We start from the raw sequence: 12,694 nt of genomic DNA, 5'->3' as shown, positions 1-12,694 counted from the left end.
CCAGCAACATGTATGTTTCAGGGAGGGCGTATTTTTGTTTCTTTTACCTCAGAACCACTGAAATACCTCCCCATACTACAGGGCACTTCCTCCTTTCCTGGAAAACTACTTCCTTTTTTACTCTAGAGATCAACTCCTAAAGCTGCTACAACTGCAAGAACAAAGAGAGGTCACATTTTGAGTAAGAATTGCTAAGATACGTCCTGAACTCAACACAGGGGTGGCCAAGATCAGAGCATGCAGATAAACATGTACATACACTGAGCCACTACATCATTCACACTTGTTGCTCAAGGATTATTCTTACTTTTTGCAATGTTATGTAGGTTACAATATGCAAAACAGCATTCCTGAGGTAAGTGACAGGGGAAAGAGGAAGTCATCAGTTTACTAAGAGCCCTGGATAGAGATTATGGTTAGTGATTCACTTTGTGTGGTTTGGCAGACAGCAACTGTGGGGAGAACGAGGAATTCTTGTTTTCTTTCCTGCTTTTAATGCAGTATTTTCACCTTGGAAAAAACAGAACAGAACAAAACCCCCACCCCAAAATATTTATTATATCCCTCTGGTTTGAAGTTTTTCTGGAATCAAAGTTGTTGTAGCTTATTGTAACCATCTCAACTACCATCAGCTTTTTAATGATGCATTCACCGAGACCAACCAAAAAGCTACATCTTGGCATAAGAATCATGCATAGATTTCTCTACTATTTACTGTTCATTAAGACTGAAACTGGGGTTTTATAGTTTTCCTTTGAAGAAAACTAAAATTTTACTTCTAGATGGAACTAGAAAATCACAGCCAAAATCACTGACATGCCTGGCATAACAGCGTAACACCAATGTAAAGGGTTGGTCATTTGTCAGTCTTGACATAGGTTATCCGTGTGAAAATGAGCTAAATGGTTACATCTTAACAAATGTTGCTTAAAACTGGTCAGTTACAAGATGTTTCCTTTACAAAAGATCAAATGAATATTTACTGACAAATTTTCCACACAGTTTCTATTCTGGGAAAGAGATACTGATTAAAAGCTAAGTTAGTTTTTAAATCAAGTAACAGACAACTACAAAAATATTGTTGTGAATTAAATACACATATTAAATGTTTAACAGTGCAAAATGTTGAGATGAAGCATACGAAATAATGGCTGCAACCTTTACAACAGTTAGTTTTAACATTATTTCTAAAAAGTTCCTGAGATCCTGCTTATTTTTATGGCATATAGATGGAATCTGTGTGTTCTTTATTCAAAGAACTGCAAATCGTGGGTTTATGTTGAGCGGTGCTTGCGTGCTTATCATTTGTCCATTCCTCACCATCAGTGACTGGATCAGCCTGCTCAGAAGTCTCTAATTCTTCCTCTTCGCTTTGTTCTGTGTTGTCTTCTTCAGCACCGCTAAGGGTCTTCCCAAGCTGAAGAGTCTCCATAGTTCTCTGGGTCTCTGAAACCCAAGATTCAATTCTGCTGTTAAGCTGAACCTCTGCAGAGATTGGTTCATGGGCATAATCCTCATCATCATCTTCCTCCTCCTCTTCCTCCTCTTCTAGCATTCCTGGTACAAGAGTACTGGTGGTACTGGTCATGGAGGAATTCAAAAGATCTCGGCAGCTGCCATCCAGTGATCCTGTTTCTGTACTCTGCTGTGAGGCCCATTCCAGATTGTCATCTGGCTTCACCTCATCTTTGTCACCTGGTGTGGCTTTTCCATGATTTGTTGCTGAGGTAGTGCCAGTTGTAGCCAAAGGTGGTTGTTTATTAATAGTGGCTTTTTCAATTTGACCATTACCAGCTTTTTCTGTTACTGCAGTCTTACATGAGGATTCTCTCTCATTTTCAGAGGTTTCTAACCCATCAGATGTTTCCACCATATTTCTCCAGTTTGTTTCTACAAGTTTCAAAAGAAGTTTAAGTAGAGAACATTAATTCTTTATAGAAAGAAATATTTCCCCTGAACATCCCAAAAATTGTTTAAGTAGCAGTAAGAGCTAATGATTTTAATATTATTCTATGCTTGCAAGAAAAGCTTCAATTAGGAAAAGGAAGGACAGAAATGGAGACACAACAGAAAAAGCTGTGAATAACTTTAGGTTTTTACAGTATCCTTAACCAGACATTACAAAGTTGAAAGTTGGTGCACTTAGTTTCCTGTGTAAACTGTGGAAGCACCAGATGTAACAGTGAGTGTGGTCAAGGAGGTTACTCTCAGGCATAATTTAAAAACAGAAAACTGCTACAGTATTAAGTCATCTGCTTAAGGACTTTCTGAAAAACATTTAACAAATTAGTTTAAAGACACCACAAAAGAATTAATTGAAACCAAGATAATTTTCTTTTTAATACACCGTAAGACTGAAAAAGAGGAGTTGTTTGACTTCAAAGAAGCATTCCCCCTTTTATCCCCTTTGGCATCTCGGCTTAAGCAACTGGCTAAATAAATTTGCCTTTTGCTCACACTAGAATCGCTCACTGCCATCTCATGTTTCAATAATTAAGCCACATATTCTACCTTCAGAGACCTCAATAATTTAGTTCCTACCCTCTGAGATTAGTTTTTCCTCAATCGTATAATAATCAGTTCTGTGTTTGGTATCAGTTCTACACCAGTTCAATAAAACTGGAGAAGACACCTCCACTGATGCAAGTTAGGCAATTCTAACACGTCTGAGGATTAGAAATTCAAATGACTATTTTTATATAGTTCAGAGAAAAGAATTGCTTACGGAAGTCCCTGAAGCCTAACCCATTTTCTCTTATCCCTGAGAATTGTAGAATACTGTAATTTTGGCTACAGTTTGCAACAAGCATTACTTGGAAAATTCCATCTTCTAGTTACAAAGTTAAGTTTTAAGACACTTACCATATTCTTTCTCATTCACTTCAGATATGGGTTCAGAAATAACACTACAGAATGAGATAGCACTTGCTGCAGAAGGGTTACGAGAATGGCCCATATGATGGGGTGCCTTCTTGACATTCTTCAAGGCTTCTTCTGCCTGCTCCTGTTCCATTGCAGCAACCATATCTCTGTATGCTTTTCTGGCCTCTTCAGTGAGTGATACCAGCTTATTAAATAGGTCCTAAGAACGAATGCAGTTTTTATAATCAGTAGTTCTTCCTAATAATTTCCACTTTAAATTACTCCTTTCAGTCGGAGGTCTACCACATAGTAAGCCTTAAGCTAATGAGCACCAAATACCTTTACTTCAACTAAAAATTATTCTATGTATTAAATAAAACTACCACCACATATTTATGCAGCTTTGAGGAAATATAAAAAATACTGGATTTTTTTTTTTTTAAACAATTTTAAGCCTTCCAGAGAGTTTCAGATGCCATTTAAGTCTACTTGAAAGCTACAAAGATGTTGCAACTGAAGTGTTTTTCAGAGTCTCTCAGTTCTGTAAATAATTCCTTTCAAAGAAAAACACACTCTAATACAGATCAGGTCAGGGCCACTATCAAATGCATATTAGTTAGGTGGGCTCCCCATGCCAAATAAATTCTTAAGGGAACATAATTGTTTATTCCAGCCATTTACATGAATGGATTTACTCACCTCAGCACCAGAGTAGTTGAAGATACCCACTACACTAACAGGAACCAGCTTGTTCACACAACGGCCAAGAGCTTTACGGCCAAGAGCAAAGACAAAAGGAATTTCTTGTTCCCGTGCCATGGCTATTACATTATATAGAGCCTCATCCAGTCCACCTTGGAGAAAGCAATTTTAAATACGCATCTAGTCAATTAAAGTCATAGTATGGTGCTATACAACACACCATCCCATTCTAATTGCAACCGGTCAGTAAAACTTCAATACACAAAATCACCAGCTACGATGTCCTACAGGATAACAAACTGTACATTTCAGGTATAGTCAGTACAGATCAAGGCAACATTCTGTATTTTCTATTAGTCCTGCACACAAATTAAGCCAGAATCTTTCACAGCTCTTTTCTTGAGCAGAGCTTTGCTATTCTCCTATCTCAGGATGCCACTATCTACACTTCTGGCTGTAGCAAAATGTGCTGGTTGGCTAACTAAACAATTCAACATTCCTCTCAAGGAATCCTCCTTAAGAGCACCCAAAGCTCAGAACTCTAGATGTATCAAAGACTGAACAGAATAAAATTTAAGTTTATTGCATTTGTTATAATATCACCCCTCATAAACAAGTTTCTTCTAGAATTGAAGAAGAGAATGAATGTGGAGGGGCAATTACACAATTGATTCTGGGTGTTACATCACACATAGTAACTAAAAAAAAAAAAAAAATGTTTAAACCATGCTAATCAGCATAAGAAAACTGTAAACATTTAAATGCACCACTTCTTTTTATCATTTATACCTTTTGACTGGATTTTCTCGCAGTTGGGAGATATGATTACACACTTGATCTTATTTAGTTTCATATGCTTAGTAACCTCACGCAACCCCATAACAAGTCTTCTCCTTGCTTTGGCTCTCATGGGATCCTTTTGATAAATACGTTCCTGGAAGCTGACAAGCTCTTGCAATAGGAGAGTCACACACTCATCTATTTCTTTACTTAGCACTTGGTTACAGTATCTGTCAATTCAAAAAACATCTGATATTAGCATAGCACATAATCAGTACTATTGCACTGAGCCTCTTCTTTTACCATGTAAGTTTTACTTCCTTGGAACAGTTGCTAAACTGCTATTAAAGTTATTAAAAGGATTTAAGACATCAGACTGTGCATTGTAAGAAAAATACATCTAGGAAAATTTGTATGTCTCCTAACATCCCTCTCCTCAAGAATTCAGTCAGAATATTGAAAAATACTGAAAATACACCACTAGGTGCCACAAGCCACTATGCCTCAATTTGGTTCTCTCTAAGTATTCCTTCCCATCCAAAGTAGATGTAGCCCTCCTCTAAAAAAATTTTGAGAATACTTCCACCTAGCTTATTTGTTGCAGCAACCAAAGTAGTCCAACATGCATGTATGTACATATATATACACACATTTGTGTATGTATACGCACACAGAGCAATCCACCTAAGGCAGAAACTTCTATTGATGAAAGGGTAGTTTATGCTCATTAAACTCCTTCTAAGTCTACTAAAGCTATCCATATTTAAAAGACAAAGTGACTGAAGTGCAAGCCTTGAATTTATATTAATAATGCAAAACTCTTACTCTCTGAATCTCTTGCTGTGAATTTTGGTTATTGCGGAAGACGCCATTGGACTGCCTATTCCAGAACTAGCAGGTGAACCCTGCGACACTGGGGTCATGCAGTACGGGGAATTCTGACTTGCCGGTGAAAGCGAAGTATCACTAGTCATGCTTAGTCCAGTTTCTGAAAAACAGGTTTGAAACATTACAAAAGGCAAAGACATTTTCACATATAAGAAACAGCATCACACTTCTGGATCCTTCTCTCGCTTTTCCCAAATTACATTCTGAAAAACTAAACAGTGTTCTGCCCTGGAGTGGGGAGAGGGAGGAGCGGGACAAAACAAGCACATACCCAACATCCAGCACGGGTTGGCTAAACAATCAATATTTGATTATTTATTAAAAATATCCAAAGCTTAGTTTAGGAAATGGATAGAACAGAAGGAAAAGCTCGCCTAAATACTACAACTTCTTCCAGTATTTCTTTACTATTTAAATATATATATAATATTTAACTAACTTATTCCTAGAATATTTAAGCTTTTCACACTCCAGTCAGGTGAAGTCAGGCAGGTCATTCAGAAGACAAGTTCTGAAGAAATACATCTGGAATCTTGACAGACACCTCCTCCCTGCGCAAATGTGTCAAAAAATTTCTCTGGAGTTTCCCAGTTGCTCAGAGCTGCTGCTGCAAATCAACAATCCAGACATTGCAGTTGACTGACAAGACTATTTCAAGAAACTGGAAAACCTTATTTACAGTTTGCAACTTCTGTATCTGGAAAACTTTCAGTATGTTCATTATTATAAACCATGGTGATCAACACGGCACGGTCAACAACACGTCACAATTTGTCTGCTTATCAGAAATGTACAAACCCTGAGAATTTGGGAACACCCACTGAAGAGGAATGAATTAAAAGTCTGTATGGAGATTACATACTTAGCACCCATACTGCACTGAGCCTTCCATGACTGAGGGACAGACAAGGCATTTTAGAAGAGGGTTCCAACTTCTAGTATTCAATGTTAAATGTTAACATTAATCATGTTAAAAAAGTTAAAAGATAACATCAAGAAATTGTGTTGCATAAAAAGACAGACAAATTACTAAAATAAACCATTTAGCGCAATGTGGGGGGGAGGAAAGGGGAGCTACAGAGATAGAGACCAACCTTCTTGAGAGGCCAGCTCCTGAGACTGATCAGCAGTCACATTTATATGAACCTCTTTCTGCTCGTCAGATCCCAACAGGTTGTGATCAGCTGACAAACGGCCTTTCTTCTCTTCTCTCTCTTTCAAAATGATCTAGGAACAAAACCAACAGCTGTCAGTGTCTGAAAATTACAGATACCTGTAAATAAAAAAGATCTACTTACTTGAATGTAACACAAAATAAAGTTACATAAGTTGTTTTGAACTTTCCTACTCATGCCACGGTAGAAAACCCTGAAATCATTTCAGTTTCCTCTTTGATCACAAACAGTATTTGATTTCAGCATTATACAGATGGTCTACACAATACTCTCATACTTCTACAAGAATAGTTCTTTCAATGGTTCATTTTAATATTAACTACTTTCCCAATTTTTCTGACACATAATACTCATTAACAATTCTTTCATTCCCACCCCTGTAAAGAAACCTTATGCAAGAACGCTAGTCATCTTTGTGAAGCAGCAGAACACACAAAATCCTTTCTATACAAGAAAGAGAAAGGTAAGTAGCCATGGATATATTGGTATTACTATGATAAATAACAACATAAAGGTATTGACAACAAAGAGCTCAGAAAATCTTTCTGAACAGGTACCTGTGAATTTCTTTAACTCAAGTAGATCACAGATAAGTCAGAAAGATTGCTAGGGAGGCAGGGAGGAAAGCAACTTCGCCCAAGCCAGCCTTTGTATAGGCACAGCTTTATCAGTTCTAACTGCCCATACCATAAAGTGATCTTGACAAGAAATGTGGTGCATGAGCACAGGTGACTTTCACACCTTAAAAAACAAAAAACAAAGCACACCATAAAACCAACCAACCAAACAAAAAAACCTCCAAAACAAAAAAAACAAACCCCACAACCAAAACCAAACAAAAACCCCCAAAACAATTTCTAAAATCTACTCAAAAAAAACACCAAAATCACATTTTTACTTCAAGTTCTATGCTCATCTCTAAAAGCAGAGAAGGAAAATTTAAGGTTAGCATACTACACTGCACTACAAACTAGGGTTAACATGAAAAAACTGCAAACTCTCCCATATGTCCTAGTGCTTATAGCAAAAACCCCAAAATCCTTGTGATCTGTATTGAGATAGATTTGTACCATCTATAATTAATTATGGGGATATGAAAGTTATGTTGCATGCCTAGATCCAAAGAACACGACATCAGTGTAACAGGAACAAGGAGGCAGAAGCTCACAACTCCCTTACCCAATGCTCATGGTTGCTGGTCCTCAAGTAAGGAAATAGCAGTTATTTTTGAAGTTTGAGTGTGGGTCAAGACACCCCACAGTTGACATATTTACCTTTTTAAGTGCTGTAGGGCGTTTCAGTTTTGCAATCTCCCTTTCTTTTCCTCTTTTCACTTTTGGAGCAGTCGAATCCAAAGGATTAAGGCAACCCATTGACGGCTGTCCTTTTGTTAAGGACTTTCTGTTGGCGGATTCTTTGGTATGAAAGGGAGCAGCACTGCCAACTAAATACAAGAAAGATATTAGTTTCACCAAAAGACATGTCAGCTTCATTTTAACACTGTTTTCAATATTTCCACTGATGAATTCTCCAAGTACATTTTCCTTCCTTGGAAAAAAGCGGTTCATAATGACAGGAAAATTACATCATCAGATATTGTTGCTCCCAGATGGTTTTAAGCTTTCTTCAAACTTAGTCTCATGTTTTAGGAAGCTATGGATTCCAGGAAAGGAATTACTTTACTGGTAAGGGATCTCTCTCAAATGAGCTTTATTAGTAAGCCAATAATAGCAAGGTACGTTGCAAATATTTATCCACACATTGAGTTTTAGCTGTCAAAGACTTGATTAGTTGACATGACAAAACAGAGGAGAGTGAAGCATGTAGTTAAGTGTATCTTCTGCAAGAAAGAATAAAACAAACACAGACTCCAATGGAAATGCCAACTGTTCTTTGCTGAGATTTGTTTGATATAACCTTGCCAACTTGAATTAATGTTTGAACACAGCTGAAATTCAAAGCAGGTAAATGAAGCAACACACAAGAAGGAAAATGGTAACTATGTCCATAACAGTGGACTCTAGGCTACATATTACTGCTCAGGAATGAGATTCACGAGTTATAATAGATAACTACAAGAGTGTCAATTCTGTATGTAGCAGCAAACATTACAAAAGCTAGTTTAATGTTAAGTGTTGAAAAAGAAAGAGAGGCAAAAAAAGCATAAATAAACTCTTGCATATATTCATAATGGAACTATAACTTAATATTCTGTGCATGTCTGATCTTCCTTATTTTCAAAAAGATACAACAGAACTACAAGAAGGTACACAGAGAAAGAGATCTGGAATATGCTTCCACAGTGGAATAACTAAATTGACTAGGACTCTTCAGACTACAAAAGATATGAGAGACCTCTAACAATCAGAGGAGGAGAGCAGGGAAGGATTTTTCAGTCTTTGTAATACAGAGGCTATGAAAACTAACAGAACTGTGAGTGGGGCACAAACCAACCCAACCCTGACCTCCACTCCAAAAAAACCTCCAAAAACAGAAGGAAAAGCTTTCCACACAGCATGTGGTAAGGTTAGAATTTGCTACCATCAGGCCTTCCAGACTGTAAAAGCATCTGACAAAGTGATGAACAGCTTAGGAAACAAATTTGGTTTTAGAAAGCCTTGGGTCAGGAGGCCTTGAACTACAATCAGTAGAGGTGGAAGAATATCCTGCAGAGATATTCCCTCTGTATCAGTCACAGGTATCCTTACTAAGCTGCTTTCCAAGAGAATTTTGTTATATCTGTGATAAATGTTTGGTTTGATGTAATACAATTCTTCTCACATATTCATTTTAGCACTGAAACACAATCAAGAATGAATCGTGAGTTTTGAATAGCAGGTCTTAGGAGACGTTTGTCCTCAATTATACATGGACTTTCACCACTGCATAACTGCAGCTCAGAGGAAGATAGCATAAGTGAATTTTGAGAACATACCATGAAAGTCTTCCCAGGTTTTTATTATGTTTATATTCAAAAACTAAAACTTGACAGAAAAACAACTCAACCCATATTTAAGATGCTCAGATAGATCACATCTATTTTGTGACAAAACACACTCACTCAGCCATGGCCAGGCAGATCGTAAGTACCTGTGTATGAGAGAGGCCTGGTGTTGGTGATCTGACGAGCTTTCATTGCTTGCTGCTGCTTTTCAAGAGCTGCTAACATGTCCCCCAAATCTAACTGAACAGGGGTCTTGCTCTTCTTTCCAGCCGCTTTTGATAAAGCCTCCTATAACATGAACATGACATGCTGATAAATACAAAGAAATAGTGCCTGAAAAACATTCTTTACAAGGAGAATCTTGCTATTAAAGAATAAAGAAGAGCAACGACTAATTGATACTCCTCTTTACCAACTGCTGGGGAGGTGGGGCTGGGCTACTCACTTGAAGTTTTTTCTGTTCCATGCTTATCTCCGAATACTCTTGAGCTGTTGCAAGTGCTGCTGCCAAGGCCTTCTTCTTCTGACTTTTTGCACGCTTTGGTACAGAGGTTGTGATGGGAATTGGAGTTTGGACTATATTGATTGGAGAATTCTCTGGCAAGTCATCCAACTAGGATTTTAAACAAAATGCAAGAAAAACCACAATTAAAAGACATGTCTCTAAAGACAATAGGAAATGTGGCACTCCAGAAACCAAATGAACCATTTCAGTGCTTCAGTCACCAGTATAACATCCCAATTACTAAATACAGCTAGGTGACACACTAAGTTAACATGGCTAGAAACTTGTGTATTTCATTTTTGCATTAAAACACTATTATATCTATCTCCAATTATGCCTTCAGAAGGTTTTCTAGTCTGACTGCTGAGCAAGGGAGTGTTCTTATTCCCCCCTGCAAAGATTAAGATGCCTGTATGTATGATCCTGCAACAAAAACATTCACGTAGATCAGGTATTCAAAGAGTATCTTTCAAAAAAACTGTTTCTACAGCCTTGAAGCAGATAAAGTTTAGTTTATTTTCATTTCAATAACTACACAAACTGTAGTTATTTTGAAATACTGACACCATTATTACGTATTTGTAGATTGAACGGTTTTAAGCAAAGTCTGCATCAAAGGATCAGTCCGAATGCAAGCCCTTTGAGACACAAAGAATAACCAGGATGTAGTTTATGTATTAACACAAAAAAAGCTTGATAATCCTCAAAACTAATCTTAGCCTCAAAAATCCTGTTGCATCTACTGTTCACCCAAAATTTAGCATGTGACTTCAAAAAGCACAAAACCAGTGAGACGGAGAAGCTGGGAGCTGGACTCAGTGATCCTCAGTTTCCCACTTGGGATAGTCTATGATACCAAATGTCTGTCTATCTATCTTACAGTTTCACTTTGTTAACAATCTCATTAGCAGACAAAAATCCAGCTGTGTTTTTTTAAAGATGGGTTCTCTACACCACTTTTAACTGGCATTTCTTGAGCATTCAAAGCTGCTAACGCAAATAATCCACAAACATCCAATTACTGCAGTAAGTACAGTAATGGAGACTGATGAAGAAATTACACATATCAGGTAGCCTCAAAATTACTTTACTTAGAAATGCTTTGCAAAAAGCGTAATTACTTACTACTTTGGGTGAAATCTTTTGCTGCATGTTACCACTTTTACTGCTGCCATTGTCACTATTTAGTTCTGGAAATTCGTCTTCATCCTAAGCAATACACAAGAACGAAGAGAATGGAACCAAAAGTCACATGAAAAGCATCAACTGAAACAGCTAAAGCTAGAAGAAAAAATTGAATCCTGAAGTCCCACATAAGCTAGAAGGGCTTAGAAGTGACACAAAAAGAATGAAAAATTAACACAGTAATTTTTTTTGTTTGTTTAGCAGAGTAATGTTTTATATTAAAGAAATCCAATTCCAATTAGGGGGAACATCACTTACACCACAACTCGCACCACTACAGCACAGAAACAGTTTTCATACACTACCTCAAAATACAGAGGTTCAGGACTCTGCTCTGTTCTGCTTGACTGGCTTGTAGTTAGAGGTTTTTCATGTCGTTTCTGCAAGTTCTGCCTTCTTTCTGAAGATGTGCTGTGGTCTCTGCATCTGAACCCAGACTGAAAATAATGAACATCATTTGCATTTTGTAAATTTCAGTTTTTCAAGATGTGTATGCCTGCATGTAAGGCTCTTGTGTCTGCTCATCAGCAACTAAAGTGACACAGTTTTGACCAAATTGGATTTAATAAGCTGTGCTTTGGTGTTCTCCTGGGGTTCTTCTGTTGTTGTTTGTCATTCTGGGTTTTTTTTTCTGTCGTTTTAAAACCTGTACTAATATAATTCTGCAGGTAGTACCAGATTATTCCTCCCTCCCATGTCAAATACAGCATCAGTATACATTCATCTCTGAATTTCCACTAAATAATAAATAAATAAATAAATAAATAAGGTCCCTTTGGCCAAACACAACGAAAACCACAAGAACTGCTGGTGACTATGTAACTCAGACATGGATCTTGAGGAACCGTCTATAACCATGATCAAAAGAACTGTCTCCCACTACAAAACTGTTCTGCTTGCAACTACTGCCAGGCCAATGTACAGGCCAAAGTACGGCACAGAGTTCTCTAAGGAAGAGGCCTCTGTAGTATAAACATTCTTCTGTTTATTGTGTGAAAGGTTGGTGGAATCCCATGTGCAAGACTGGCTGGCTGAAAGCAAAGCATGATTTGAATCTGAAGTTCTGGATCTTTCACACTCACGTATTTCTGAAGAAAATGTCCTACAGACCTGGTAAAAATTTAGTTTCAAAAGGAAAATAGTTTCTAGAACAATTGTGCCTTGAGGTACAGTGAATTTGGCTGGGGAAACCTAATTTAAAACTCTGTGCCTGCTTTGCTCTTCAACATCTAAAATAAGTGCCAGACAGAGTCTAAACTATAACTAGATGAAAGAAAATCTGGTTCTTCCTACTCTCCCAATTCCAAAAGTGACAAATAGTGGCTTCTAAAAGACTCTGATTTAACTACAGATTATAAAAAGATTCAGAACTGCTACACTGCCTGCTATGAGCATCAAGCTTCTCTCTCTGTATATTAAACCCATGGATACCAAATGGCAAGATTCAAGACAAATTAACAGTTGCATCTAAAAAACTAAACAAGGCAAGATAGCTCACACATACATGAGCATACAGACACATTATGACAAAGCTCCCATTTCAACCTCAGCTATTCTTGTCTGCAATAACTGAATTCAAGCAAAACTTATGTTTAAGCAAAGGCAGATGTTTCAGCCTTCTCTGTGTCTCCCTCTCCACTTCACTCCCCTCCC

The 12,694-nt window shown here is 37.5% G+C and overlaps 1 protein-coding gene across 1 annotated transcript; it reads right to left on the bottom strand.

The window, feature by feature from the left end:
* Positions 1 to 1,135: 1,135 nt before the first annotated feature.
* Positions 1,136 to 11,478, bottom strand: SECISBP2L (SECIS binding protein 2-like; the record flags this gene model as incomplete). Its single annotated transcript, XM_010023363.1, has 11 exons — positions 1,136 to 1,890; positions 2,863 to 3,082; positions 3,562 to 3,716; positions 4,354 to 4,574; positions 5,170 to 5,332; positions 6,327 to 6,459; positions 7,682 to 7,851; positions 9,498 to 9,639; positions 9,797 to 9,964; positions 10,982 to 11,065; positions 11,347 to 11,478. Coding segments are annotated over 11 exons (2,262 nt in total), but the record flags the coding sequence as incomplete, so codon positions are not given.
* Positions 11,479 to 12,694: the final 1,216 nt, after the last annotated feature.

Source organism: Nestor notabilis, unplaced genomic scaffold (assembly GCF_000696875.1).
Source record: "Nestor notabilis isolate BGI_N333 unplaced genomic scaffold, ASM69687v1 scaffold27271, whole genome shotgun sequence".
NCBI lineage: Eukaryota > Metazoa > Chordata > Aves > Psittaciformes > Psittacidae > Nestor > Nestor notabilis.
This window is presented reverse-complemented; position numbering and strand designations above follow the sequence as displayed.